Source organism: Zalophus californianus, chromosome 14 (assembly GCF_009762305.2).
Source record: "Zalophus californianus isolate mZalCal1 chromosome 14, mZalCal1.pri.v2, whole genome shotgun sequence".
Classification (NCBI taxonomy): domain Eukaryota; kingdom Metazoa; phylum Chordata; class Mammalia; order Carnivora; family Otariidae; genus Zalophus; species Zalophus californianus.
In genome coordinates, this window is record NC_045608.1 from 5269081 (window position 1) to 5296923 (window position 27843).

At 56.8% G+C, this 27843-nt stretch overlaps 1 protein-coding gene across 3 annotated transcripts; it reads left to right on the forward strand.

The window, feature by feature from the left end:
- The first annotated feature begins 393 nt into the window (after positions 1–393).
- DHX37 (DEAH-box helicase 37) lies at positions 394–26685 on the forward strand. Of its 3 annotated transcripts, none has more exons than XM_035723974.1 (27): positions 394–598; positions 1595–1764; positions 3952–4064; positions 5378–5678; positions 8585–8733; positions 9870–9962; positions 11788–11884; positions 12780–12893; positions 13096–13197; positions 13483–13597; positions 14860–14955; positions 15405–15487; positions 16251–16398; positions 16997–17073; positions 17471–17703; positions 18882–18993; positions 20102–20208; positions 20343–20531; positions 21328–21452; positions 21539–21655; positions 22915–23087; positions 23812–23926; positions 24077–24214; positions 24411–24505; positions 24600–24673; positions 25953–26050; positions 26187–26685. In XM_035723974.1, the coding sequence occupies exons 1-27, from the start codon at positions 493–495 to the stop codon at positions 26270–26272; spliced, it is 3426 nt and encodes a 1141-aa protein (XP_035579867.1). In that variant the 5' UTR covers positions 394–492; the 3' UTR covers positions 26273–26685. The 3 variants fall into 3 exon arrangements, with proteins under 3 accessions (XP_035579867.1, XP_027432601.1, XP_027432602.1); XM_027576800.2 differs by having other exon boundaries at positions 5381–5678; XM_027576801.2 differs by lacking the exons at positions 3952–4064; positions 5378–5678.
- The last annotated feature ends 1158 nt before the right edge of the window (positions 26686–27843 follow it).

Sequence of the window (27843 nt, forward strand, 5' to 3'; positions counted from 1 at the left end):
TTTAAAGCCGCCTAATAGATGCTTTCTGCTCTTAGTGCTTCTGTCCCTGTAATGGAAACATTTGTGCCTTTTTACTACACAACTAATTACGTCTCTTATAGGAATATCAAAAAGTGCAAATGAACAAAAGACAAGAGGGAAGAAGTTTGCAATGGGGGCGGGGTTACATTTCAAAAGGTGACAAAACAGTCCCACTCCCAAGTAACTAAATTAGTATTAGCAGATGACTCAGATTTTGAGACTCAGCCACACCACGTGCGAACCGCTCAGAGCTGAAACTCAGGCCTCCCCGGCGACCTCAGGCTTCGCTCCCGCCTCTAAATTGGCCCCGCCCCCAAGCCCGCTCGCCAGGCCCCGGTTATTCGCAGCTCTCGCGAGAACGCATCCCGGAAGTTTCGGGGCCTGAGCCGGGGGTCTGAGAGCCCACGTGGGCTGGGCTTCGGGGTGCGCTGCCGACTCGGCCCCGCCGGAACCGGGGCAGTACTGGGCGTCATGGGGAAGCTGCGCCGGCGCTACAACGTCAAGGGGCGCCTGCAGGCGACCCCCGGCGCCTCGAAGGGCGTCCCGGAGCCGCCCCCCGTGCGGCTGGAACTAGAGGGTAAGGCGTCCGGGCCGGACACTGGGCCCGGGCTGGCCTGCGCCCTGCCTCCGCGACTCTGGGGCGGGGGGACCAGGAGGCACCTCCTCTCCTCAGATGATCCAAAGAGCAGGACACCGTGACGGTCTAGTTTTAGCGGTGATTTTGGGGCAATCCCAAGGCTTTCTCGCCTGTGGAGTCCGGCACTAGTTTTTTTTAAGTTTTATTTAAGTTCTCTCCACGCCCAACGTGGGGCTCGAACTCTCAGATCAAGAGTCCCCCGCTCTTCCGACTGAGCCAGCCGGCCGCCCCCAGCCCTAGTTTAGTAGCACGGGGATTGTGGGCAAGACAGTAAAGTAACCCCATCTACATCTCTGGCTTCTATTATAATCTTCTTGCCAGCGACCCCTGAATATGTTTTTTAGCCCAGACATTTCTGCTCAGCTCCAGGGTGCTTGACACTTCTGCTCGGACTCCCCCTCGTTAGTAGGAGCGCCCACTGTGTGCCAGGGTTTGTTGTAGGAGACGGAACAGGGGTTTGCTTTGTTTTGTTTTTAATCTCTGCCCTGCTGAGCTTAGATGCTTGTGGGAGGAGACAGCCAGCCTCTCCTAACTTCGTGACACGAGGACGGACAAAGCCAGAGGCTAGTGGAGTCAGATGCTGCCCACAGGGAGCACAGTTTTGACCTCAGGCGTCCGCCGAAAGCGGGACCACATTCTGAGGGGAGCGCTGTTGCAGCATGTACCCTCCCTACTGGCGCCCCGCCCCCTCTCCCCTGACCACTAGGATGGAGGTGCCCTGGTTCACCGAGGAGTCTGACACGTGGCGGGTGCTGGGCAGACAAGTTGAGAGAACAGTGACGGGCCTGCACCCCCATTCCTTTGTGGGCATTCAGGGGGTCTCACACATGGGGCAGGGGTGCCCATGAGAGGTGGCACGGAGCCACCCCAGAGAACATGGCATTAATGTGGACTCTGGTCCCTGGGCTGGGGGTTCAGGCAAGTGTGTCTTTTCAGATAAAGACACGTTGAAAGGAGTAGATGCAAGTAATGCACTCGTTTTGCCGGGAAAGAAGAAAAAGAAGCCTAAAGCCCCTCCCCCGTCGAAGAAGGAGAAGAAGCCTCTGACCAGGAAAGAGCGGAAAATGCTGCAGAAAATCTTAGAACAGAAGGAGAAAAAGAGCCAGGTAGGCCTGTTCTGACAGGGTGTGCACACAGCTCCCCACATTGGGGAGAGACGGGGTATGTGTCCCCCAACTTGATCCCTGCCGCATGACTGGCCGAACTTTCCGGAATGAGGGGCATGCTTTGGGTCTGCATAATCCCATATAGTAGTTACTAGTCACGTGTGGCTAGCATGGTTGAGGAATTGAATTTTTTATGTGATTTATTTTTAATTCGAATGGCTTCTTGTGGCTAGCAGCCCCCATACCTGACTCAGCTCCAGAGCCTTCAGACCCTCCAGGAGCTCTGTCAGTCTGGATGAACCCAGGTTTGTTGAGGCCAGATGTTCGTTAACTGGGGAGTCAGCCCATCAGCATGCTCATCTCTTCTTTATTTGTCCTAATCCTCTTGTGTCCCTTATTTTTTAACTTTATTCTGGAGAATTTCAACCTTTCTCCCTTCATACTTTTTTAAGGAATACATTTTATAATGAGAAACTCCAGCATCTACAGAAATGGAGAACCTAACGCACTGAGCTCACTTGTACCTGTCACCAGTGTCAGCAGCTGTCAACCCACGGTCCCCCGGTCGTCTCCACAGCTGGCCACTTTCCCACCTCCTGGGTCAAAGCCCGGGTAGCATAAATCTGTATTTGGGTCCCGGGGTTGCTGAAAGAGAGGACCACAAACTGGGTGGCTCACAACAACAGGGATGTATTCTGTTGTAGTTCTGGAGGCCAAGGGTCTGAAATCAAGGTGTTGGGCAGGGCCCTGCTCCCTGTGAAGGCTCTCGGGGAGCAGCCTTCCTACCATCCAGCTTGGGGTGGCCCCAGGCATTCTTGGCCTCTGGCCACGTCCCTCCAGTCTTGGCCCCTGTCTTCACATGGCTGTCCCCTCTCTGTGTGTTTTATAAGGACACTTGTCTTGGGATTTAGGACCCACCTGAATAATGCAGGATCTCACCTCGAGATCTTTGACTTAATTACATCTGAAGAGACCCTTTTTCCAAGGAAGATCACATTCTGGGACATGGCGTATGTTGGGGGGGCACTATTCAACCCCGTATGCATAATATTTTATCCATATATATTTACAATTGTATCTCTAAAATAAGGACCATTTAGTACACCTAAATTTTTTAAAAATATCAAATATCCAGTAAAGGTCAAGTTTCCAGTTGTTTCATAAATGCTCCCCTACCCCACCTCTTTTGTTTTTCCCCCCTTGTCATTTATTTGCTGAAGTTAATCAGGTTGGTTGTCTGTAGAGTTTCCCGCAGTCTGCATTTTTAAAACTTCATGTCTGTGGTAAAGTTAAACACATTCCTTTGCCCTTCCAAATTTCCTGGGAATGGTATTTGGCTCTGGGGCAGCGATGCGCAACCAGGACAGTTTTGCCCGAGAGGATCTCTGGTGGTGTCTGGAGACACCCAGTGGAGGCATGAGACACTACCACGCGGCCTACAGCGCACAGAACAGCCGAATGCTCTCTGGCCCGCCGTGCCTACAGCACAGACACTGAGGAACCCCCACCTGGAGACTTCATGGGATTCCCACTTGCCTTTCTGTCAAGGCCACCACCCAGGGTCCCCTGTTCGCAGCCCTGACACTCAGGCCCTAGAGCCCTTGGCACAGGGAGGCTCATTTTGCCGCAAGGGTGTCCTTTTAAAATCCTATGCTATATTTTTTTTCCACCGTTCTGTACATGGTTTTTCCTTTTATTGATTGCAAAATACATAGACATATAAAAGTACATAAACATAATTTCAAGAGTAATAAAACTCCTGACCCGCTCACCATGGGAAGGAGGCCACCTGTCCCTGCCCCCACGTGCTCTTGAAGGCAGCGTGGGGACCCCTCGCCGGCACACCAGAGCCTCTCCTCCCTGTGAGACAGCTGGGGAGCGCCGCATCACACACACGGGCCCTCCTTTATTGGGTCTCCCTCGGATGGGCATCTGGATGGTGGATAATCCCTCCTGACACGCAGTGATGCAGAGATGGCCTGGTTCATGCGGCGCCAGACTCTGTCTGGGGCTAGAAAGCCACCCCGGCTCTCGGGGAGGCGAGACTGCCGTGCAGCACTTGTAACATGACCTTTGGGTTAAAAAGACTAGTTGTTAGCAAGGCCAAAACCTGATGTAGAGTCTTGCTTCCTTTCTGACGAGAGGGTCGTCCTGCCAGATGATTGACACACTCGTTTCCTTCCCCAGCGAGTAGAGATGCTGCAGAAATTGAGCCAAGTCCAGGTTTCAGAAGCCGAGCTGAGCCTGTTCTACACCACGTCCAAGCTGGGCACGGGGGACCGCATGTACCACAGCAGAGAGTGAGTGCGCCAGGCCATCCTGCCAGCGCCCTGGGGGCGAGCAGACATGTGCAGTGGCAGCGGGTGGAGGCCCCGACACTGCCAGAACCCTGGTGACACACAGGCTGCAGAGTTTCTCGGTCCAGCCACGTGGGGGTTCCTGTGACGCAGAGTCCTGCAGGACAGGTTTCCAGCTCTGGCACACACGAGGAGGCTAGCATTTGCTTTTAAGGCGGTCAGGGGTTAGGTTTGGCCTATCAGCAAGTTTTGTCGGGTTAACATCCTGTCATGAAGGCATTCAGGTCTTCCGCCAGCGTGTTTGTCCAGGTTCCCGGGGCGGCCGTAACAAAACTCTGCAAACCCGGTGCCTTAAAACAAGGGAAATGTATTCTCTCGTGGTGTTGAAGGCCAGAACCCCGGCCGTCAGGGTTGGGCCCTTCTGGAAGCTGGAGAATTTCTTCCTTGCCTCTCTCCCAGCTTCTGGTGGTCTCCAGCAGTCCTGGGCGTCCCGTCCTTGCCAAGCTGACACTGAGGTTGGCTTGTCTCCCGGCACGTCTCCATGTCTTCCTCGGTCTTCTCCTGTCTCTGTCTGTCTCTCTTTTCTCTCCTTGTGAGGACACTGGACATTGGGTTTAGGGCCCACCCTGATCCAGGATGCCCTCATTTTACCTTACTTACATCTGCAAAGACCCTTTTTCCAAAAGGGTAATATTCTGAGTTTCTGGACATGAATTCTGGGGAGGCACTGTTCAACCCAGTACAACCACATTAAAATCCAGGTTCCCACCTGGTCTTGAGCCACACTAGCTGGCCTTCCTGTAGGGCAGCTGAGCCTTAGACGGAGCCCACGCGCCCCTCCTACCCTAGACCCGCCCCACACACTGCTGTCTTACTCTTAACCTTCTCCCTTAAGCATTGTGCATTTATGGCTGCTGTGGGTGCAAACTAGGTCCCAAGTTCTCCTCCAGGTCCTGGGGGTAGAGGGGTGCACAAGAGTAAAATAATAAGTAAGCTTCCCTTAAGAAGCTTACATTCTAATGGTGGGGAGATGGACAATAATCAAATGAATATGTCTATATCTAGTGCTGAGAGGCCCTAGGCAGAAAATAAAGCAGGGAAAGAGGGTGGAGGGAAATGGGAGAGTCTCCCTGTTGGGTGACATTTGGGTCAAGTGAGGGAGAATGTATGTGCAGAGAGCAGGAATAGCAAGTGCAAAGGCCCTGAGGTGGGAAAGGGTGTGGCCTTTGGATCCTGACTTCTGTGGGATAGATAGCAACACAGAGCTGCGTCAGGTCCATTGTAGGACTTTTGTGCCTGACTTTTGGCTGTCCCAGCAGGAAGTCTGACAGGATCGAAGCCCAGGGGCAGGAGAAGATCAGCAGCCTCAGCGGGGCCCACCGGAAGCACTATCACCAGGAAGAGGAGGAATCGGAGTCCTCGGTGGAGTCTGAACCCGATGAGGCCCCTGCCGCTGAGCTGGTGGATGCTGGTGCAGAGAATGGGAGCCCAGGGCCCAGTAGCCAGCCCCGTGTGGCCGGGACTACCTCGGCACCTCCCGCAGCAACCTCCACCCCGGCCAGGGCCCCAGCAAAGCCTGCCGTCTTCATTCCTGTGAACCGCACCCCTGAAATGCAGGTTTGCTGCTCTGGTGTTGGTGATCGGCGCTTAGGCTAGCACAGTGGGGGTCTGAGGATGTGGAAGGGGGGGCATGCCTGATTCGAGCAGGTCACATCACCTCCTGTACCCCAGCGGCCTCGCCTGGAATGGGGACAGCTGTTCCTACCTGGTAGGGTTGTCGTGGAGACGAGACGCAGGAGTATGTGCACATGTGTCTACAGCAGACCCGGCACAGGGCCAGGGCTGTTGAGGTGGGTGTCAGCTGCTTCTGTCGTCACCTGCTCACCATCACCCTCGGCCCCTGACCACGGGTCCTGGCCCAGGGGGCCACTCGGCCAGACAAGAGCCAACAGCTGTGGAGTCCGTTGACCTGAAGTGGACAGCTGGTTCCACCACTTTCTAGCCTATTCCTGGGCTTTCTTCATCTGCAGAACGCGGGGCACAGGGGGCCCCCACCTCCATGCCCAAGTGTGTGCTGTGGGCCAGGCCCCGGGAGTGCGACCATCTGTAGCCTCCGCTGTCAGCCCACCAGAGGATGCGGACATGGACCCCTCACTGTTGTGAACAGGGATGAGCCGCGTCGGAAAGGACTGGGGGCCGTGAAGGGGGAGAACAGGAGGGCCTGGGAAGCCATCTAGGGCAAGCACTCAGAGCCCAGCAGGAGCCAAGGAGAGGGTCTATCCCACACTTAGAACCACGGAGCTGAGTCCCTGAGGCAGGCGGCCTCCTGGGTCCAAGAGGGGCTGTTTCAGACCTCAGATTGTATTGTGGATATCCGTGGGACGTGACCAGCTCCTTTTTTTTTTTTTTTTAATGGGGAAAAAAAAAACCAAAACGAAGATATCAGTGCAGTGTTCTACGTAAGAATAAATACTATTTATTGAAACTGGTTTCAGTCATAGGTAAATTTATGTGCTTACGTGTAGTTAGGGCAAGCTGACTGACTTTTTTTGAGAGAGTATTTATAAGCAGGGGTGGGAGAGAATCTTTTGATTTTATTTATTTAGAGAGAGCACAAGTGGGGGGAGGAGCAGAGGGAGAGTCCCACGCAGACTCCCCACCGAGTGCAGAGCCCCATGTGCAGGGCTCGATCCCAGGACCCTGAGATCATGACCGGAGCCGAAACCAAGAGTCAGACGCTTAACCGACTGAGCCACCCAGGCGCCCCTAGATTTCCCTCTAGGTGAAATCAGAGCGCAGTGCCATCTGATGGCTGGTGGTGGTGTGGGGTTTTGCCTCACACCATCATTCAGGGATCCGGGCTCCACCATCAAGTGTCCCTGCTGCCCGTCCCAGCTTTGTCCCCTCTCTCTGCTTGTTCCACATACATGTTCCCAAGCCATTTATTAGGTTTACCTGGTTTTATCAGGGACATGTCATTTTTTTCCCTGCATTTTGCTTTTTTGTTAGTTTTATGTTTCTGAGATTGATTGATCCACGTTGATGCATGTAGCTGAAGTTCATTTGTTTGGGGGTCCCCCCCCCCCCCCCCGCTGTGTAGTATTCCACTATGTGAATAGGGCACAGTTCAAGTATTCTTCTCTCGCAAGTATTCCTTATACGTGCAACATTTTCCCTTGGGCAGTGTTTGCAAACTGAGAGTCACGGCTGTCACTGGTCATGAGATGACCAGCACTTTTTGTTTTTGAAGCAAATAGAATAGAAATAGAGTAGAATTTTTTTTTTTAATTAGCATGTGAGCATGCTTCACATAGTGAAGGTAAGCAGTGGTTCTTAAAACTTTTTCAGTATATGATACAGTTGACCTTGAACAAAACGGGTTTAGGGGCACTCCCCACGCAGGCAGAAACCCACATTCAACTTTGACTTCCCCAGAAACTTAACTGCAAATAGCCCCGTTGACCAGAAACCTTATCAGAAGCATGAAACGGTCAATTGATAGTGTTTTGTGCGTTACATGTATCGTATAATGTATTTTTACAATAAAGTAAGCTAGAGAAAAGATGGTATTAAGGAAGTCATAGGAAGAGAAAACACATCTATCGTTCTGGACTTTTTTTTTTTTTTAAGTAAACTGTATGCCCCACGTGGGCTCGAACTCATGACCCTGAGATCAAGCATCGGATGCTCTCCTGACAGCCAGCCAGGCGCCCCTAGTCCTGTACTTTATTTTTAGGGAAAATACCTGTGCATAAGGAAGCCGACCCGCGCAGTTCAAACCCAATGCATGTGTGTGTCTGTGCACATGTACGTAGTGAGTCACCACAAAATGTGTTCTGTGTGTGGGTTGTAGGAAAAGGTTTGAAAGTCACTGCTCTGGGGGCCCCTGGGTGGCTCGGTAGGTTAAGCGTCTTGACTCTTGATTTCGGCTCAGGTCATGGAATCAGGCTCCACACTCAGCAGGGAGTCTCCTTGTCCCTTTCGCTCTGTTCCCCCTCCTTAACGCAGGCGCTCGCTCACGTGCTCTCTCTCTCTCTCACATAAATTTTAAAGAAAGAAAGTCACTGCTCTGGAACACGTGTCTAGGGGAGGAATTGCCAGGTCGCACATCCTTGACTTGGATAAAATTAGCGCCAGGTTATTTACCGGAGTGATCATATATCAATGACCCCACGCCGCTCCCTGCAACAGCCGAGACCGTTGTGTCTCAGGGGCCTCCTCTGCACCGGCCAAGCCGCCCCCACCAACGTCTGCTCGGACACTGAAGTCCCCCACCCATATCTCTGTGTCCTGTGGGCTGTGGCCCTCTGTCCCACTCCTCAGCGGTCAGGGGCTCACCTGTTCCCCTGTGGCAGGGCGTCATTGACTTGCTAGGAAGGCTCACAGCATCTGTGTGCCCACAGGCACCTTTCCAGAAACTGCGTCACCCTTCGTGGTCCTGTTGATGCCGTCTGCCATTCTGCAGGGGACTCCCCACCCGCCCCCCCACCTTCCCTGAGCACTGACTGCCTCTCTTTCACCAGGAAGAACGGCTGAAGCTCCCCATTCTCGCTGAAGAACAAGTGATCATGGAGGCCGTGGCCGAGCACCCCATCGTCATCGTGTGCGGGGAGACCGGCAGCGGGAAGACCACGCAGGTGCCACAGTTTCTCTACGAAGCAGGCTACAGCAGGTGGGGGCTGGCCACAGGGTCCTCCGTGGGTCCCTCGCGGGACAGTGGAGGTGCGATCCCCAAAAGTTATTCCAAACATGAGCCCCCACGGATCTAGTCCTGGCTCTGCCATTTATGTGCTGTGTGGCCTTGGGCAAGCTGCTTCACCTCTCTTGGCCTCCGTTTCCTCAGCTCTGAGATAAGAACAGCCATGGCACCTACTTCACGGGTTATGTAGATGGAATGAGGGAGTTTGTGTAAGATGCTTAGATCAATCCCCGGCATGCGGGGCCGTGCATTCGCTAATGTCGCCTCCTGTTGGCACTTTTGACCCGTGTGTGTCATGGGTCCCCAAGACCACCCAGCCTCATGGATTTGCTGGGAAGGTTCATGGCACCCAGCCTGTAGCTGTACGCATGAGAGTGATTTATTAGAGCAAAAGAGCACAGAACCTAGCCGGCAGAGGGGAGAGGCACGTGGGGTGAAGTCTGGGGGATCCAGGCACAGGCTTCCAGAATCCTCTCCCGGGAGAGTCACACAGAAGCAGCAAGTTGTGACAACACGTGTGAGGAGTTGTCACCGGGGAAGCCTAGTAGAGACGGAGTACCCGGGGTGTTTGTTTGGGGTCACCTCGGCACCCTCTGCCTGGTACCTCCCCGAGTCCCAGATGCCCAGAAGGAAAGCAGATGGTCCGGCATCAGCCACATCGTTTGTACAGACAGTCCAGGCACAGGACTGGGAGTCCTCCCGAAATTCAGATCCCACACGCCAGCCACCACCAACCCAGTACGCAGACCTTTCCCAGGAAAGCAGCCGTGGGCCTGCTGCACTGTTTTCGGCACGGCCTGGAATCCGGCCCCTGTCCTCTTGGCAGGTTCTGTGTCGGGACGAGCACGTGCTCCCCTGGCTAAGGGCCAGCTCCCCCCGGGCCCCGTTCTAGCAGCTGCTGCCTGGTTTCTGCTGGGCTGCAACCACCGAAGCGTCTGTGTGCTGACCGGCGGGCTGGTCCCTTTTGCTGTTCAGCTTGTCTGGTGCCCGTCCCGTCACCCCTGGAGAGGGCCTCTCCACACCCCGAATCCTGGCATGGACCCGCGTGTGACTTTGGGACGGACGAGTGGGCCCGTGCACCACTGATGTGTTGTGCTCTCCTCCCCCAGTGACAACAGCATCATCGGCATCACCGAGCCCCGCCGAGTGGCTGCTGTGGCCATGTCCCAGCGAGTGGCCAAGGAGATGAATCTGTCACAGAGGTGAGGGCTCTGCCTCCTAGAGGAGGGGTCAGGGTGGTCCTCTGGCCTTGTTCGTGGGCCCTGTCCGTCCCAAGGGTGCTGGGTGGGAGTGTTGCTTCCGCATCTGAGTACGTGGAGATCCTTGTGCAAGAAGGCTTCCCACACTCTGGACAGCAGGACCTTCCTGGGGAGGGGGCCACAGAGCAAGGACCAGGCAGCCAGGCCCTGGTGGTCACTTCATGCGCAGTGCGCTGAGGACCCTGACGGGTTCAGGGGCGGAACAGAGTGGCAGGCGCCTGGTCAGACACAGCCAGGCAGTGATGAGTGCTGGGCATGGGCGAATTATGTTAGGCGAAGTTCCTGAGTACAGACCTTCTGCTACAGTAAGCCTGTAGGACATGCTTCGTCAAGTACAGCACTTGCTTGGGAATGGCTCGGGGCCGTGTTTAGAATGCATGTGCCTGGGCCCCAGCCTAGACCACGGTATTCGGGTTCGAAGGGGTAGCTCGTCCAGTGTGGTCTAAAATTGAGAAAGCACAGAAGAACATAGAGCTCCCTTCATCTGCCTCGTTAGTGAATGTTTAGGGAGTAGTACCTGCTGTGTACCTGGCCCCACCCCGGACTGGCATGTGAATGGGGAGGCTTGTTCTGGTTGCCGGGGGGGGGGGGGCAAGGTGCCCCCAGCATATTTCCTGTGGAGCCTTCTAGACTTGTAGGCACAGACAAGCAGCTGTGTGCATCTCTATTTCTTCCCGTCTGACTTTTACAGAAATGGTTCCTACTGCCCACGCTTTTCTGTGTCCTTCCTGTCGCATTCAGTGGTATATATTTGAAAATACCAATACATACAAAGCTGCCCTTTTTTCTCATCCTTTTTAACTTCTTATTGTGGACATTTTAAGCACGGACAGAAGTAGAAAGACTAGCGAATGAGCCCCTGCGGACCCTAAACCCAGTTTCTTTTTTTTTTTTTTTTTTGAGAGAGAGAGAGAATGAGAGAGAGCACGAGAGGGAAGAGGGTCAGAGGGAGAAGCAGACTCCCTGCCGAGCAGGGAGCCTGATGTGGGACTCGATCCAGGGACTCCAGGATCACGACCTGAGCCGAAGGCAGTCGCTTAACCAACTGAGCCACCCAGGCGCCCCCTCAACCCAGTTTCAATGATTGTCAAGTCATGGCCAAGGTTTCATCTGTGCCCCACTCACCCCCCGGGGTTTAGAAGCCAGTGCTGGCTGCGGAGAGTTCATCCTCAAGGTTCCACTGTGTGGGGCTGCAAGGTCAAGACTGTTTGGTTTTTTTAATTAATCAATTTATTTATTTATTTATTTATTTTTTATATATATATATGTAATAAGATAGAGAGGGAACACAAGCAGGGGGAGTGGGAGAGGGAGAAGCAGGCTTCCCGCGGAGCAGTGAGCCCGATATGGGGCTCGATCCCAGGACTCTGGGATCATGACCTGAGCCAAAGGCAGCTTAACGACTGAGCCACCCAGGCGCCCCAAGACTGTTTTATTTTTGGAGATAAGGACTCTTGAAAGCACTTGTAATACCCTTACCCTAACTAAAACTGGAGGAACTCTGGAGCGTTCTCATGTCCGCGCTCTTCTAAAAGGTTTCCACAGTTGGTTGATTGAATTGCGCTCCAGCCGAGGTCCGTGTCTGGTTGGTGTATCCTTCAGAGGGCTGTGACAGCCCCCTCCACATCACGTTGGCGCAGGCCGGGTGGCGTCCGTGCCTTGCTGAGGGCAGCTGCTGGGCCAGGCCTCTGCTGTCTACCTTGGTGTGGCCACGAGGCTGCAGCTGGTCGGGGCCTTGCTCGCCCTGAGCCGGAGCCTGTCTCTTCAGGGTCGTCTCCTACCAGATCCGATATGAAGGAAACGTGACCGAAGAGACCAGAATCAAGTTCATGACGGATGGCGTGTTGCTCAAGGAAATCCAGAAGGTTGGTCGCTCATCTTATCTCACAAAGCAAGGCCAATGAGCATGGGGTGGGGAGCGCGCATGTCACTGTGCGAGGGTGAGCAGTTGGCATGCTGACCGCCGGCAAAGCACCACACGGCATGGTGCCACTGTGTGACCATGGGTAAGTTACTTAACCTCTCTGAGCCTCAGCTTCTTGATCTGCAAGCCTGTACTTTTCTCATATAATTTTCTCGAAGCAGAAACTTCATGACGCGTGGAAGCACCTTAGCATAACACCTAGAAGGTGCTCCTTACTCGCAAACTCCTGTTACTGTGATTTGGTTCACTGACTTTGTGCCTCGGCCACATGCATACTGCTCCTTGCTGGCTGTGTGACGTCCACCTGGGTTGGGACCTCTGGGGAGGGTAGAGGTGATGCCTGTCTCTGCCAGGACACAGGGGTCACCCAGGAAGGTGGCTGTGAATGTGGCTCCGGTGTGGCTGAATACGGCTGCTTTGTGTCTGGTGTACGCTGTCTGATTGCCCTCAGTCCCGCCTGCCACCTCTCCGTTTCTGTTTCCTGCCTGCCCTCCCTACCCGACAGGTGTCTGGGTTTGGCAGCTTGGCTCTTAATGCATGGTAGCTGCCCTTCCTCCAGCAATTTCTTTGCCGGGTTCCGGGCCCCAGGCCATGCACCTTGTAGTGACTGTCATGGAAACCTCACCGTGACCCCGTGGGGTGGGTCCTGTTGCCCCATCTTACAGAGGGAGAAATGGGCACAGGGAGGCGAAGTAGCTTGCCTGAGTTCACGGACCAGGTGCTCCAGGATCCGTGCGAGCTATGACGGGCTCCTTAAGGGGGAGCTGTGGGGTGTGAGTGACCCTGGAGCAGCTGGGGCCTGGGCTGGCAGGCCTCACCGCGCTGCCTCTCCCCAGGACTTCCTGCTGCAGAGATACAGGGTGGTGCTCATCGACGAAGCCCACGAGAGGAGCGTGTACACGGACATCCTCATCGGCCTTCTGTCCCGCATCGTGTCTCTCCGGGCAAAGGTAGGGCAAGGGGGGGAGCCAGGGAACCCCCCCGAGAGCCAAGGGCGAGACTCCTGCGCCTTGTCGGGAGCATGGGCTCCCTGGGCCCAGCGCCAGGGCTGTGGCTCTCCGTATGAACAGCCACTGTGGGACTCCACCCTATTGAAATCTAGCCTTGTGAGCTGCTACCCTTCCCTCCGTCACCGAGTCTGTCATCCCCCAGAGGCACATGCCGCTGAAGCTGCTCATCATGTCGGCCACGTTGCGGGTGGAGGACTTCACACACAACCAGCGGCTCTTCCCCCAGCCGCCCCCGGTCATCAAGGTAGTGCCCGGGCCAGAGCCTCGGGCTGGCGGGGGCAAGTGGGGCCTGTCGGCATTCACAGTTGGACGCCCGGTCAGAGGCGGCTGAGCACTTGGGGGGGGGGGGAGGGGCGGGCCTCTCTGCTGGTGGAGGCCCCACTCCGGGGAGTGAGTGCTGGGAGGCGTTAGGGAACTGCTCGTGCTGAGCTAGAAGCTCCGAGGTTGGACAGGCCAGGGAAGGGGGAGGCACCAGGCCGCGGCGGAGGCTCAGCGTGCAGCCCCGGTGCCTCCTTGGGGTGTGTCCCAGGTGGAGTCCAGGCAGTTCCCGGTGACGGTGCACTTCAACAAGCGGACCCCGCTAGAAGACTACAGCAGCGAGTGCTTCCGGAAGGTCTGCAAGATCCACCGAATGCTGCCAGCAGGTGAGGCCTTGGGGACCAGAAAGGCCGGACCTGCCCTCAAACCCCCAGTGCGCAGGCTCGGGGTTCCGGGCCTCCCGGTCACTGCTCTTTTCCCGTGGGGCACCCTTCCCCTGGTGGTGGGCCGTCCATAACATAAGCTTTACATCCTAACTGTACGTAAGTGTGCAATCCAATGGCATCGGGCGTTCACAACACAGGCAGGCCCCGTTTGCTGTGCTTGGCTTTATAGGCTTCCACAGACACTGCGTTTTTTTTCCACACTGAAGGTTTGTGGGCAACCTTTAGTCAAGCAAGTGTGTCCGTCCTGTTTTTCCAACAGCGCTAGCTCACTTCCTGTGTCAAACATCCTGGTAATTCTCGCAGTATTTCAGACTTCTTCATTATCGCGTTTGTTACAGCAATCTGTGGTCCGTGATTATGGCTCACCAAAAGCTCAGGTGATGGTTAGCAGTTTTTAGTAATAAGGTATTTTTAGTTAAGGAGTAGGAGTTGGTTTTTAGACACGATGCTATTACACAGTTAATGGGTTACAGTGTGGCGTCCACATAACTTTCATAGGCCCCGGGAAAGCAGACATATTGGCCGTATTAGGGTGGGCTGGAAGCAGACCCGCAGTGTCCCTGAGGTGTGCGTGTGCTGTGCAGCTGTCCCCTCCATCCCTCTGCGGAGCGTTTTCGTCACCACTGGCGGAAGCTCCGTCCGCACTAAATGCAAACTCTCCACCCCCTCCCCTGGCCCCCGCCATTCGATTTTCTGCCTCTCCGCCTTTACCCATCCTGGACGTTATATACAGACGGACTTAGGCGATAGGGGCTTCCGTGCCTGGCTTCTGTCACAGAGCATCTTGTCTTTGAGGTTCATCCATGTCGTGGTGGGTGTCCGCGCGTCACTCCTGTGTATGGTGGGACCACGTTCTGCTGTGCGGATGGGCCACATCCTGTCTAGCCATTCACCAGTTCGCGGACACTGGGTGACTTCCCCCTCCTGGCTGTTGTGAACAGAGCCGCCATGCGCACCCGCGTGCGGGTTTTGGGTTGCGTCCCTCTTTCCTGGTTTTCTGGGCTTATGCCGAGGAGTCAAGCAGCCAGGTCATGCAGGAGCTCTGTCCAGCTCCCCGTCACACGTCCCCCGTCTGGGAGGCCACTGTCCGCTGCTCGTCTGTGTCTCTCAGGGCTGCTGTGACCAGCTCTCCCTCACGCCCAGCTCTTGGCAGCCTGCTCCGGGAATGCACGGATAGCAGAGGAGTCTCGTTCTTTCCACAGGCGGCATCCTGGTGTTCCTGACGGGGCAGGCAGAGGTGCACGCACTGTGCCGCAGGCTGAGGAGAGCCTTCCCACACCCCAGACGCAGGCCGCCAGGTAATCAGCAGCGCTTGGCCCTGATAGCCGGCAGGTGGTCAGCCTCAGCTTCACAGCCTCCCTGTGTGAGCGCCGGCACCTTTGCCTGCCCTACCAGTCCCTGAGGAATGGCCAGCAGTGGGCGCCTGGGTGGCTCAGTCGGTGAAGCAGATGCTTACAGCTCGGGTCATGATCCCGGAGTCCTGGGATCGAGTCCCGCGGCAGGCTCCCAGCTCAGCAGGGGGTCTGCTTCTCCCTCTGCCCCTGCAGCTCCCTCTGCCCGTGCGAGCACATGGGTGCGTGCGCGCTCTCTTTCTCTGTCTCACTCTCAAATAAATAATTAAAATCTTTAAAAACAAAGAAAGAAATGGCCAGCAGTGCAGCGACCTTACCCTTGACGACAAAGAACAGTCCTCGTAGCCTGGGTCTGGCCTCAAGGTGTTTTCCTCCTCAATCTGTTCCTCTTGCAGAAAAAGAAGATCAAGAAGATTCAGTAGAGGAAATGCGGAAGTTTAAGAAGTCAAGGACAAGGGCAAAGAAGGCCCAGGCGGCGGTATGTAGAGGCTCGTGTGGTAGGGCCAGCTTGGGGCTCTGAAGCTGCCTTGTTTCTATGGCAGCTGACAGCCCCATGTAGCTGTGTAGAGGCAAATTTAATTAAAATGAAATAAGATTAAAATTCAGTTCCACAGTCGCATCAGACATGTTTCAGGGGCTCAGTAGCCACCTGGGGCTGCTGGTGACCATATTGGGCAGCATGGGTCTACAACATTCCTGCCGTGGAAGGGAGTTCTGTTGGATGGTTCGGCTCCAGAGGCTGCAGGGTGGGCTGTGATTTCCAATATTTAAGCTTCCCTGTGCTGTGGGCCAGGAGGAAGCTTCTGGAAGGCTGGCCCTGAGCAAGGCCTGTGAGGATCTCTGGGAGGGCAAACAGAACAAGGGCACGGGGTCCCTGGTGTTGGCTGTAGAACTGGGGAGGGGGGTGCTCTCCCCTGGTGTCCCCACGTTGTCGTCGTGGATCCATGGGTAACAGCGTCCTCATTTGGAGCTCACTAACCCCCCTGCTGCGTTTAGGACCCACCAGGCGGCGCCCTAAGTGCCTTCCGAGTGTTGCCCCGGTGCTCACGGCAGGCCTGCAACCCTGTGAGATGAGTCCTGTGGTTCTCTCCAGTGTTAGGGCGAGGACGGTTGCCAGGGCTTCCCGAGGCCTCGTGGCTCATGGGTGGGGGGATGGGGCCTCGTGCTTGAACGTGCTTGTCTTTCTGGCCTGTGACCTGCGTCTCCTGCAGTCTGTGGTTCCGACGTTTTGTTTGCCGTAGACGTTGCCCCAGATCCGTTTGGACAACTACTCGGTGTTGCCAGCAGGCGAAAGCGACCAGGACAGGGAGGCAGAGATGGACGAGGAGGAGGAGGCAGCCCTGGGCTCCGACCTTGATCTGGACTTGGGGGATGACGGAGCAGATGGAGGTGTGGCCTGGGCAGAGCCCCTGCTCACGCTCCTTTGGTCATTCACTCGGCAAGTGTCTGTTGAGCACCTGCTGTATACCAGGCCCCGTTGTTAGGCCCAGACGTCTTTGTCTCGAGCCTCAAGAGAGCTGGGCTTGCTGCTGCTTTGTGCCTACTGTTTGCTGAGCTCCTTTAACTGCCTGGCAAAGTAGACCCTCAGATATTTGTAGTGTTGATTGTAATGGGGGTGCTCAGCTTTGCTGGGTAAACGCAGGCCTCAGACCTGGCTGGGAGGGCTGCCCAGTTCCTGGGCCCCCTGTTCGGAGATGGGTCCAGGGCTGCATGGGGTCTCCCGAGGGCGTCCAGCAGGCGGTAGGGCTCATGGCCAGACTTCCAAGAAGGAGACTATATAGTGAGGCGGGCATTTCCCACCTGGATCAGGATCATGGAGCCTCTCAGACTGTGACCCAGACTGTGCTCACCCACTGTGCTGGTCTGGAAGGTAGAGGCCCCTGGCAGCAGGCAGAACAGGTCCGGGGGGAGGCGGCGCTGGGCAGCCTGAGGTGGGCGCCTGCCGTGGGCGTTTGGGAGTGGCAGCAGGCCTATGCTTTCCCTGCAGGTGAGCAGCCAGACGCCTCGCTCCCCCTCCACGTGCTCCCACTCTACTCTTTGCTCGCCCCAGAGAAGCAAGCTCAGGTAACAGCGTGGGGCCTCGGGTGGATGCTGGGTGGATGCTTGGCTGGGGGCACCATCCTGCCTCTCGGGGGCACCTCCTTAGGGCATCGAGAGAAGGGCAGGGAAGGCCCTGGGTTGTCCTTGTCATCAGATCAGCACCCCCAGTTTTAAAAGGGTGTTGGGATCTCTCTGGAGAACAGGAGCGCTTCCCTGCCTTTATGCTGAGGAGTATTGTGGCCTGAGGCAAGGAGAGGGCCTGTCACCCTCGCCACCTCTGGGGTCCCACCCATCCTGGCCTGACTTCTCTCTGATCAAGAGAAATTTCTTGGCTCCCCCTCTGACCCCCACCCGCATGTGTCGCACAAATTCTTTCCTGATTCTGGTGGTTTTGGCTGCCTCCCCTCCCCCACAATCCCAGGTCTTCCAACCTCCCCCAGAGGGGACGCGGCTTTGTGTTGTGGCCACCAACGTGGCCGAGACGTCCCTCACCATCCCGGGCATCAAGTACGTGGTGGACTGTGGGAAGGTCAAGAAGCGGCACTATGACCGTGTCACCGGCGTGTCATCCTTCCGGGTCTCCTGGGTGTCCCAGGCCTCAGCCGACCAGCGGGCGGGCCGAGCGGGCCGGACAGAGCCGGGCCACTGCTACAGGTGGGCTTCCTTGGGCCTGTCCAGTGATTGGCGGGGGGTTGGCGGGGAGTCACCGTGCAGCAGCAGCCACCACCAGGGGCAAGGAAAGGGGGTCCCCTCCCCAGTCCGCGGTGAGTGCTGTCCCACTGGAGACAGCCCTTGGGGGCTCTGCGGGGCCTCGGTGGTGCTCAGACGCTTGTGTCCTTTCTTTAATCTGACCCCGAAGTAGACACTTATTTTTAGTGGTTTTCTTTTCATTTTATTTTGCGACAGCTTCACAGCGGTGAAATTAACCTGCCAGAAATGTCGCCATTTTGAAGCACGCAGTTCTGGGGGGTGTAGTGTTCTCGGGGTGTGCAGCATCGCCCAGCCCGCACCCAGCGTTCTCATCACCCTGAAAGAGGCCCACACCCCCTCCTGTCCCCACTCTTGGGCATGTGTCCCCATCTCCCCAGGTCCGTCCCTGGGGAAGGGTTGCTGGGTCCCATGACCGCTCTGCCACCCTGTGTCCCGCAGTGGCTACACCGTGTGCCACTCCCACCAGCGCACGAAGGTTTTCCCTGGTGGCTGCACGTTCTCACTGACACCTGTTACTTCTCCGTTTTGATGCACTGTGGTCCTGGTCTGCGTCTCCCCGATGGCTGGTGACCCTGTGCGTCTTTTCCTGTGCTTGTTGGCCACTAGTCTGTGTTCTTTGGAGAAATGTTTTTTTCAGATCTCTTATTTTTTAACAGGGTTATTTGTGTTTTATTGTTGAGCTGAACAGGTTCTTTTCCTAATCCGGATATTAGATCCGCATCAGAGGTGCCACTGGCGAGTGTTTTTTCCCAGTTCTGTGTCCTGTTGCTAATTTTCGATAGCTTTATTGCTGGTTTTGTTGATGTTGTTTTAAGTGATAAGGAAGAAAATTGAGAAATCGTGCCCAAAAACCCAGTGAGAACTGATAGTGGTTGCTGTTTGCCGGGGACTGCGCACGAGGCGCTGCTCTCCATCGCCCACGTGGCGGCTGGAATATCCTCCCCGCCCTGGGGGTGCACCTGCTGCTGAGCCCCAGCCGCGGGAGAGGAACACGAGGTAGGGGCAGCATACGTGCCGGCCTCAGTGGCCGAGTAGAGATCCAGTGCCGGGTGGCTTGCTGAGTTCCCCTCTTATTTATTTCTACAATAATTCTGTTATCGTTGGTGCCTCTCCTGGCCCAGGCTCTATTCATCGGCGGTTTTCGGTGACTTTGAGCAGTTTCCTCCTCCTGAAATCACCCGGAGACCTGTTGAAGACTTGATCCTTCAGATGAAAGCACTCAACATTGAAAAGGTCAGCAGCAGCCCCAGCCCTGCCCGCACCCCACTGAGCTCCCAGTGTATGTACTGTGTCTACATGCCCCCCACCCGCGCCCCGGCACAGGCCGCCTCCCAGGACGCAGGGAACCCCGGAGCTGAGCCCAGCGGTCCCTGCCCAGCCGCCTGGTGCTCTCCCGCGGGACACTGCGTCACCACATGCCTCCAGGGTGTCCTGGAGACCCTGCTTCCCCAGGGCCACACCCCTCCAGCACCCAGAGGGCCTGCCCACAGCACAGAGGGCTGTCGTCGTCCTGGGGCGCACAGAATGTTCTGTTGACCCAATCCTCTGCCTGACGAAGCAGCATCCTCACATTGCCCCATCCAGGGGTCCCCGCTTCTCTGCTGCTCCCCGGGGGGGTGGTGCAGGCAGAGCGAGACGAGACCCTGGGCCCATTACTAGTCATTCCTGTTCCTTCCTCCCCAGCCCCAAAGTCTCTATGGCTCCGTCTGTTTTGGACATTTCATATAAACGGAATCATTCCTGTAAACGTCCTCAGGGGTCACCCCCAATGCGGCATGTGTCGGTACTTCAGTCCTTGCCGGCTGAGTCAGGCCCCATCATGGGCCCGGGCCGGCCACCTTCCGTGCAGCCGTTCATCTGTCAGTGGGTGCCTGGGTTGCCTGCACCTCCGGCCGTTAGGGACAGAGCGGCTGTGAACACGGGTGTATGCGGATTTACCAGATGAGTTTCTCAGGTGCCACCGTCCCTGAGCCCGGTCCCTCTGCCCCTCACCATGTCCTCGTGCGGGCATGTTTGCCCCTATTTGTCTCTGTGCTCACTCCCTTCCGGCTGAGGCATAGCCCTTGTTGTGTGCTTTCTTGGTCTCTGTGGCCAAGAACAGCCGTGGCCCACATTAGGTGCTCAGTGCGTGCTTTTGAGTACGCGGATCGTGTGTATAAAGGAAGGAAGGGGACATTTGGGGTTCCCCTGGCTCACAGACGTGGAGAGTGCCTGGGGCTGTGAGTGGTCTCAGGACAGGTGCAGAGCACCGTCCTCCTGCCAGGCCTGCCGCGCTGCCCCTTGCGGTCACTGCTTCCTTCTCTGTGTTCATGCTGCCCCCGCCCCGTCTCCCCCTGCCCAGGTCATCAACTTCCCCTTTCCAACCCCTCCCTCCGTGGAGGCCCTCATTGCCGCCGAGGAGCTGTTGGTCGCACTGGGTGCCCTGGAGGCACCCCAGAAAACAAAGAGGTAGGTGGGGGGTAGGGGGAGCCAAGAGCCCAGCTCCCAGCCCGTTCTCGGCCCTCTCCCTCCTGAGCTGCCCTGAACACCAGGGCCGCTTAGCTGCGGCACCCCTCCCCTCACCACACACCTCTATCCTCCAGCATGAAGCAGCTGCAGAGGTCCCGGCTGAGCTGCCCCATCACTGCGCTGGGCAGGACCATGGCCACGTTCCCCGTGGCGCCCCGCTACGCCAAGATGCTGGCACTGAGCAGGCAACACGGCTGCCTGCCCTACACCATCACAATTGTGGCTGCCATGACAGTCCGCGAGCTGTTCGAGGAGCTGGACAGGTGAGCACTGGGGGCCCCGCTCAGGCCGGCGGGGGCTGCCCCGCACTGGGCAGCCGGAGGTGCAGGCAACCCAGGCACCCTCTGACCGGGAGCCCGGCCTCCGGGGGGAGTAACTGGCACATTGGGTGGCCTCGTGCTAGTGCTCATCCTCCCTGAGCCCAGCAGCGACGTGATCCCTGCAGAGCTCTGTCTTCATTTCTGGAGCCCAGGCTCTGGCCCATAGCACCTGGGTTCACATCTCCCTCTGCCACTCCAGGCTCTGTGGCTTCAGGGCGGTGACTTCACCTCTCTGCGCCTCATCTTTCCCATCTGGAAAATGGGGGTGAGACGTTAATAATAGTGGAGTTATTGTCAGGGTTAAAGTAGTTAACACAAGCTAAGGGCTCCAAACCATGCCTGACGCATACCTTAACCCCGGTGTCAGCCCTTTACGGGTTGGGGAACCGTGATTCACTTACCCAGGCCGCCGTCGGTGGCCGTAACGGCGGCATTCAGGGTTTTTTGTTGTCACAAAAGCGGTGCAGCCACGTGTGATGATTATTCGGTTGTTGGATTCTTTCTTTGTTAATCAATCTCTAGACGTGGAATGGTTGGCTTAGGAGACACACATATTTTTAATCTCCTGGGCTGCAGGTAGTGCATTTTGAGCCCAAGACCTCAACTGTGTTAGTCAGTGGCTCCCCCAGACATTTTCTCTGCCCCGAGGGCGGCCAGGCCAGTAGCCCGGGTGGTGTGTGTGTGTGTGTCTGTGTGTGTGTGTGTGTCTGTGTGTGTGTGTGTGTCTGTGTGTTTGCAGACCTGCGGCCAGCAACGAGGAGCTCACCAAGCTGAAGGACAAGCAGGCCCGGGTGGCCCAGATGAAGAGGATCTGGGCGGGGCAAGGCGCCTCTCTCAAACTCGGAGACATCATGGTGCTGCTGGGTGCGTGCCCCCTGCGGCGTGGAGGGGTGGCGGAGGTCAGGCAGGGCTGGGGTGGGGCAGCAGGTGAGTGCACCCCTCCTCCGCAGGTGCTGTGGGAGCCTGCGAGTACTCTGGCTGCTCACCCCAGTTCTGCGAGGCCAACGGGCTTCGGTACAAGGCCATGCTGGAGATCCGGCGCCTGCGGGGCCAGCTGACCACTGCAGGTACTGTCCCCCACGCCAGCCTGTGGGGACTCCCCAGGTCCCCCCATCTCAGGCAACACCTGCCAGAGAACCTGACTATTTTAATGATTAAAGTTGTTTTGAGCAGCATTAATGACATACCACTAATCCCCATTATCCACGGCTTCCACATTTACAAATTCATCTACTTACTGGGACTTACTTGTAACCCCAAAATTGGTCCTGACCACTTCTTGGACGTGCGTGCCAAGGGAGGGGTGAGGTGCACCCTCTCTCCCCTGAGCTGTTCCTCAGTCTCTTTTCCTTACTAACATCCCTCTTCGTCACCCTGTGTCCCCAGGGCAGGCCTGGACCTGCTGCTCACCGCATCTTCCCAGGAGCCCCTGGGCCCCCCATAGTCTCATCCGGGGTTCCCCCCTTGCACCAAGTGGAGGCCCCCTTTTGGGAGTCAGGGGGCAGATGACAGTGCGGTCCCCCGTTTTCCAAGCCGGTGGAGACCAGACCTCAGGGAAGCTCGGTGTGGGAGGCAGGGCCTCCGGCGGGCATCGAAGTCGGCTGGCCTTCTGCGTTCTGTCCTTGGGCCTGCTTCTTTTCTCTTTCTTTCCTTTTCTCTCTTTCTTTACGTTAAACAACATATGTTTTGCCAAGGGTTTTGCGGAAAAGACAGAGGGCGTTTACGTAACACATCTCGGAACAGAGACGATCTTCCTTCTAAGTCCTGAGCGTCTTGTTCTTCTCCCTGCCGCGTTCCCCTCTGAGCTGCAGGGCCCAAAGCCCCATCTCCATTCTCCCCTTCCAGGGTGTCCCCACAGCTTCAGGCCCTCCGCCGCCGCCCCCCTGCCGAAGGGTGAGGCCTCACCTGATCTCATGCCTGGCTCAGCAGTGCCTGCAGAAGCTCCAGAGGAGACGGTCTTGCCTTGCTGGGCACACTTGGGGATGACCCGCTCTTCGGGTCCCTTCTGGGCACACATGCTCCTGTGCTCAGGCCAAGGGGGAAGTCACATGCGGGCCCAACAGGTTCTCCCTTAGCAGCTCCCTCTGCTGCCCGCTAAGGAATTGGGGTTTTTTCCTAAGGGAGAGAAGGACGTGGATTTGGGGCAGGCAGCTAGCTGTGCCCTGCTGAGGGCCTTGCCTCCCCTGGCAGCCTCCTCCTGGAGAGGAGCCAAAGCGAGCCGGCAACTGCGTCTGGAGCTGCACGTTGAGTGGTGTGAGGCCTTCCAGAAGGTCAGGGCAGAGGCAGCCCTGGGCTCCGCCGTCCTCACACCTGCCTCTCCCTGCAGTCAATACTGTGTGCCCTGAGGCCGGGCTCTTCGTGGACCCCAAGATGCAGCCGCCATCTGAAAGCCAGGTGACCTACCTGCGGCAGATCGTGGTAGCCGGCCTGGGCGACCACCTGGCCCGTAGGGTACAGAGTGAGGACCTGCTGGATGACAAGTGGAAGAATGCCTACAAGGTTGGCCCCGGGCGCTGCGCCAGGCTCCCTGCCACCCCGCCCTCCCCATCTGTCTGGAGTCCTGCCAGCCTGGGCCCTCAGCCCCCCTGGTGAGGGGCTGCTCGGGGCCCCCTCCTCCTCACACATGAGTCCCTGCAGCCTCTGGGAAAGTCCCCACCAAGGATCAGGGTGGGGTGTGAGGTGGGGTCACATCTTCCTTTGGGCCTTAGCTTTGCCCCCAACTTTGTTTTTGGAACCGCTTATTTGAGAGGGAAATCATATATGCTACAATTCCCCATTTTAAGGTGTGCAGTTCAGTGGTTTTCCGTCTCCACAGAGCTGTGTGGCCACACCCACAGTCAGCTTCAGAGCATCCACATCCTCCCCCAGAAGACGACAGTGCCCATTAGCAGTGGCTCCCCGTTTTCTGCTCACTCCCCACCCCATGAATCTGCTTTCTGCCTCTATGGATTTGTCTGTTCTGGATGTTTCACGTTAGCAGTTTGTGTGTGGCTTCTCTCACATGGCACCGCGTCGTTCAGGGTCATCCCTGGCCGCCTGGGTCAGCACGGTGGCTGCAGGGCTCAGTGCTGCTCGGCTTCCAGATCCGCCCCACGTGCGTGTCCACGTCCAGACCACACGCTCTCCCGCCTCCGGGCTGAGTGCCTAATGGAATTTGCGTGGGCTCATCTCACTGGTGTTTGCACCTCTCCTAGACTCATACTCACTCTCCCTCTCTCTGCAGACCCCTCTCCTTGATGACCCTGTCTTCATCCACCCCAGTTCCGTCCTTTTCAAAGAGCTCCCTGAGTTTGTGATCTACCAGGAAATTGTAGAGACCACCAAGATGTACATGAAAGGTAGCCAAGCTGGTGGCCGGCCCCTCGCCTGACCCATTGCGGCTCCGTGAGCTCTGTCACCGGGATCCTGTTGGGGGAGAACCTGGGCACCCCTCCCGTGCAAAAGCGATGTCCACGGCAACCCCCGGCCCTTCCCTTCCTGGTTCCCAGGCGTTTCGGCCGTGGAGGTCCAGTGGATCCCGGTCCTGCTGCCTTCTTACTGCCAGTTTGACAAGCCCTTGGAGGAGCCGCCGCCCGCCTACTGCCCGGAGAGGGGGCGGGTAATCTGTCACCGGGCCAGCGTGTTCTGTGAGTCGGGGTGACTTCCTGCCAGCCCTGGGCGCCAGCAGACACATGGTCGCACGCCAGGGGCCCTGAAAATGCAGGTCACAGGCCGTGTCACCTCAGGCCTTCTGCCTCTTTGCTGGGTGGGACCCGGGGCTCAGGGTCAGGACTAGGGACCTGTGGGGACCCAGACCCTTGCTCATGGGCTCTTGCCCTCCAGATCGTGTCGGCTGGCCGCTCCCTGCAGTGCAGGTGGATTTTCCAGAGGGCATTGACTGTTACAAGCACTTCGCCCGGGTTCTGCTGGAAGGGCAGGTAGGCAGCCCAGCAGCTCCCTCGGCCCCTTGCCTGGTACTGTGGGCAGAAGGTGAGCCAGGATCCCTCACCCCATCCTGTTGTCTCTCCTCAGGTCTTCCACAAGCTGGCCTCCTACCGGGGCTGTTTGCTGTCCAGCCCTAGCACAATGCTGAAGACGTGGGCCAGGTAGAGGCTTCCCCAGGAGCAAGGGTGGCAGATGGTGGGGAAGGGGGCCGTATGAGTGCCCCAGGGCGGCCATAACAAATTACCACCACCGAGTGGCTTAGAACACCAGAAATTTATTTCTCACAGCCCTGGAGGCCAGAAGTTGGAAGTCAGGGTGTCAGCAGGGCTGTGCTCCCTCTGCATGCTCTAGGGGAGGATCCTTCCTGCCTCTTCCGGCTCCTGGTGCATCCGGGCATTCCTTGGCTTGTGACCACGTCCTTCCAATGTCTGCCTCTGTGTTCAGGAGGCTGTGTTTCCCTGTCTCTGGGTTTTCTCTTCTTATAAGGACACCAGTCACTGGACGTGGGGCTCACCTCAATCCAGTATGAGCTTCTGGGTAATTACATCTGCAAAGATCCTCTTTCCAAATAAGGTCACATTCTGAGGTTTTGGGGAGATCCTGGTCAGCCCATTTTGAGCTCCAGGCTTCAGCAGGAGGCATCCTGTACCAGAAGCCCTGGGGGCCGCCTGCCGGCTCAGCACAGACCCCCCCCCCATCCCAATAACCTTCTCCCTATCCCTGCCCCTCCCTTTTTTTTTCTTTCTACCCATGGCCCAGCTCCAAGAAGACACTTCCCCCTTCCTAAGGCAGCATCCTAGATAGTGCAGGGGGCTTGACCAGAGGAGGCAGGCAGGCGTGCACATGCACCAGCGTTCCCTGGGACTCGGGGTGGGGGCATGGGGCCAGGTGCCCCCTGCCAATCAAGTCATTCACCCAGCAGACAGTCTGGAGCACCCGCTCTGTGCCAGGCATGTCCCTGTGCTAGGACGCAAGCACAGCCCCGTCCCTGTGGAAGCTTAACACCAGAGAGAGTGTAACTAGGACAGATGGCATGTGGGGCCTGAGCTACAAAGGGACAGAGCAGGACATCCAGTGGAGTAAGTTTGGTCAGGGGAGTCTGACCAAGCAGATGGGGAGGGGGTAAGGCTGTGAGCAGAAACGCGGAGGAAGGTTCTAGGTGGGATGAGCAGCATGTACAGCAGCAGCCTGGGTGGGAGTACTCAAGGACCATGAAGAAAGCCAGGGTGGCAGATCAGAGGCAGCAAAGATTCAAGTGTGAAGAGGAGATGAGGTTGGAGGGGTGACAGAGTCTAGATCCTTCTCTTTGGCCAACACCCCCAGCATGACAGAGGCAGACCATTCACCGTCCTAGGTAAGGCTGGCCCTGGCAGCGGTACCTGCCCCTTCCCACAGCTTCTGGACACAGTGATGCCCTACAACCTGCGTCCCCACCCACAGGCTGCAGCCCAGGACAGAGAGTCTCCTGAGAGCCCTTGTTGCTGAGCAAGCCAACTGCCGAGAGGCCTTGCTCGCTACTTGGAAGGAAAACCCCAAATGTGAGTGTGGCCAAGGGGTTGCGAGTGGACGGGATGGGACCCACTGAGGCATTGGAGGGTTGGTGGGAGGATCGGCCCTGTAGCGGGCAGCCGGGTCCAGAGCCCCTCTGACTGTCGTCCCTCCTGCCCCCTGCAGACCTGCTGGCTGAGTACTGCCAGTGGCTTCCACAGGCCATGCACGCCGACGTCGAGAAAGCCTGGCCCCCCACCTCTGACCGCTGACCTGAGGCCTAGCTGCAAGGCCGGGGGCTGGTCTGGGGAACCATGGAGGCTGGCAGTGGCCGCTTTCCAGCCTGGTCCCCCTGGTCTGTGTACTGCTCCCAGGAGGTCGGTCAGGCCCCTGGAAACCCTCACTCATCTTGGATTCAAGACATCTGGACACAGCTTGCTGCTGCCCTGGGCAGTCTGACCCTGGGGAGCTTTTTTACAACTATTTATTATGTGGCAGAGAATGCTTTTACCTCACATGCCGCTCTGGGGACGACATTAGTCCCTCGCGGAGCAGCAGGGCTGGAGAACGAAGCGGCGGCGAGCAGGAGGGTGCCCGTGGGCCCTTCCCCTGCATCCCCTCCCCAGCGAGGGTGGTGCTCCCTTGCCATGCATGTCGCTCTAATAAATCTCAGCTGTCAGAACAACGGTGTGCGAGTCTAGTGGATCTCTTGAGTGGGCATGGTCTGGGGGACTCCGCCCCCCCACACACACACACAGGCACATATGGAAACTGGCCTGGGTGGGTGCTCACCCAGCTGTCCACCTTGCCTGTAGGGCTTGATGCCATCTCCTTCACCCAGGTGTTTGTCCTAAATCAGTTTGTTCTGATATTAATAGTATCAATGCATAAAGTCCATTAATGCAAATACGTAAATAAAACAACAGGGGTACATGTTTAACATTCCAAAATTACTCACTTTCTCCACAGACTGGCCACTAACCCCAGTGTACCCCCAAACCAGGTCTCCCCTACTCTCCCCACATTCAAGCCATCTTCAAGTTTTGTGGGCCCTACCCCAGAATATGTCCAGAGCCCCCTCGTGCTCCCCAGCTCCACACCCAGGATCTCAGATTCCCACCCCTTGCCCAGCAGACCTCCAGCAGCTTCTGCCTGGCCATGGTGGTGACTTCCTGGCTGGTCTCCCAGCGTCCACCTGCCGGCCTATGGTGTATTCTCCACATGGCAGCCAGAGGGAACCGTGTAACACATATGTCTGATCATGTCCTTTCACATCAGGCCTTCTGGAATCTTTGATGATAAAATTCAAGCCCCTCATACCCTCATTCACCAAACTCCGGACACAGAGCTTGCTTTCTGTCCCTTCAACACAGAGCGCCCCTCCCCTTCCCCCTCCCCCTCCCAGCCTCAGGCCTTAGCACCTGGCATTTCCTCTGCTTCTGCAGACAGACCTCCCTGGCAGCTCTGCACTGCAAGCGCCCACACCCTACCCCTTCGGTCTCCAGCCCATCAGTGTTACTGTGTTGGCAAAACCTACCACTACTCGCTGAATGCAAGTCTCTGGAAGTCAAACTTTGCTTGTCTTATCCGAGAATACCAGGGTACTTAATTAGCACTGTACCTGGGCACACAGTTGGTGCTCAACCAGCATTCGGCGCTTAGGACTCACTGAATACACAGCCAGTTAGTTGCAAAATCCTCCTTAGAAATCACTGCCTTAATTCCAGTTAAGAAATGGGCAGAGGATCCGAGTAGACACTTTTCCAAAGACATCCAGATGACTAACAGACACATGACAATTTGCTCAACATCACTGCTCATTGGGAAAACACAAAACCACAAT

What these genes read in the sequence shown, in the direction of transcription:
- DHX37 (XM_035723974.1), top strand. Translation starts at nt 493, where the DNA reads ATGGGGAAGCTGCGCCGGCGCTACAACGTCAAGGGGCGCCTGCAGGCG. An exon ending in CGCATGTACCACAGCAGAGA is followed by an intron (nt 4,065 to 5,377) that starts GTGAGTGCGCCA and finishes TGGCTGTCCCAG; the next exon opens with CAGGAAGTCTGACAGGATCG. An exon ending in CCCCAGAGAAGCAAGCTCAG is followed by an intron (nt 17,074 to 17,470) that starts GTAACAGCGTGG and finishes CCACAATCCCAG; the next exon opens with GTCTTCCAACCTCCCCCAGA.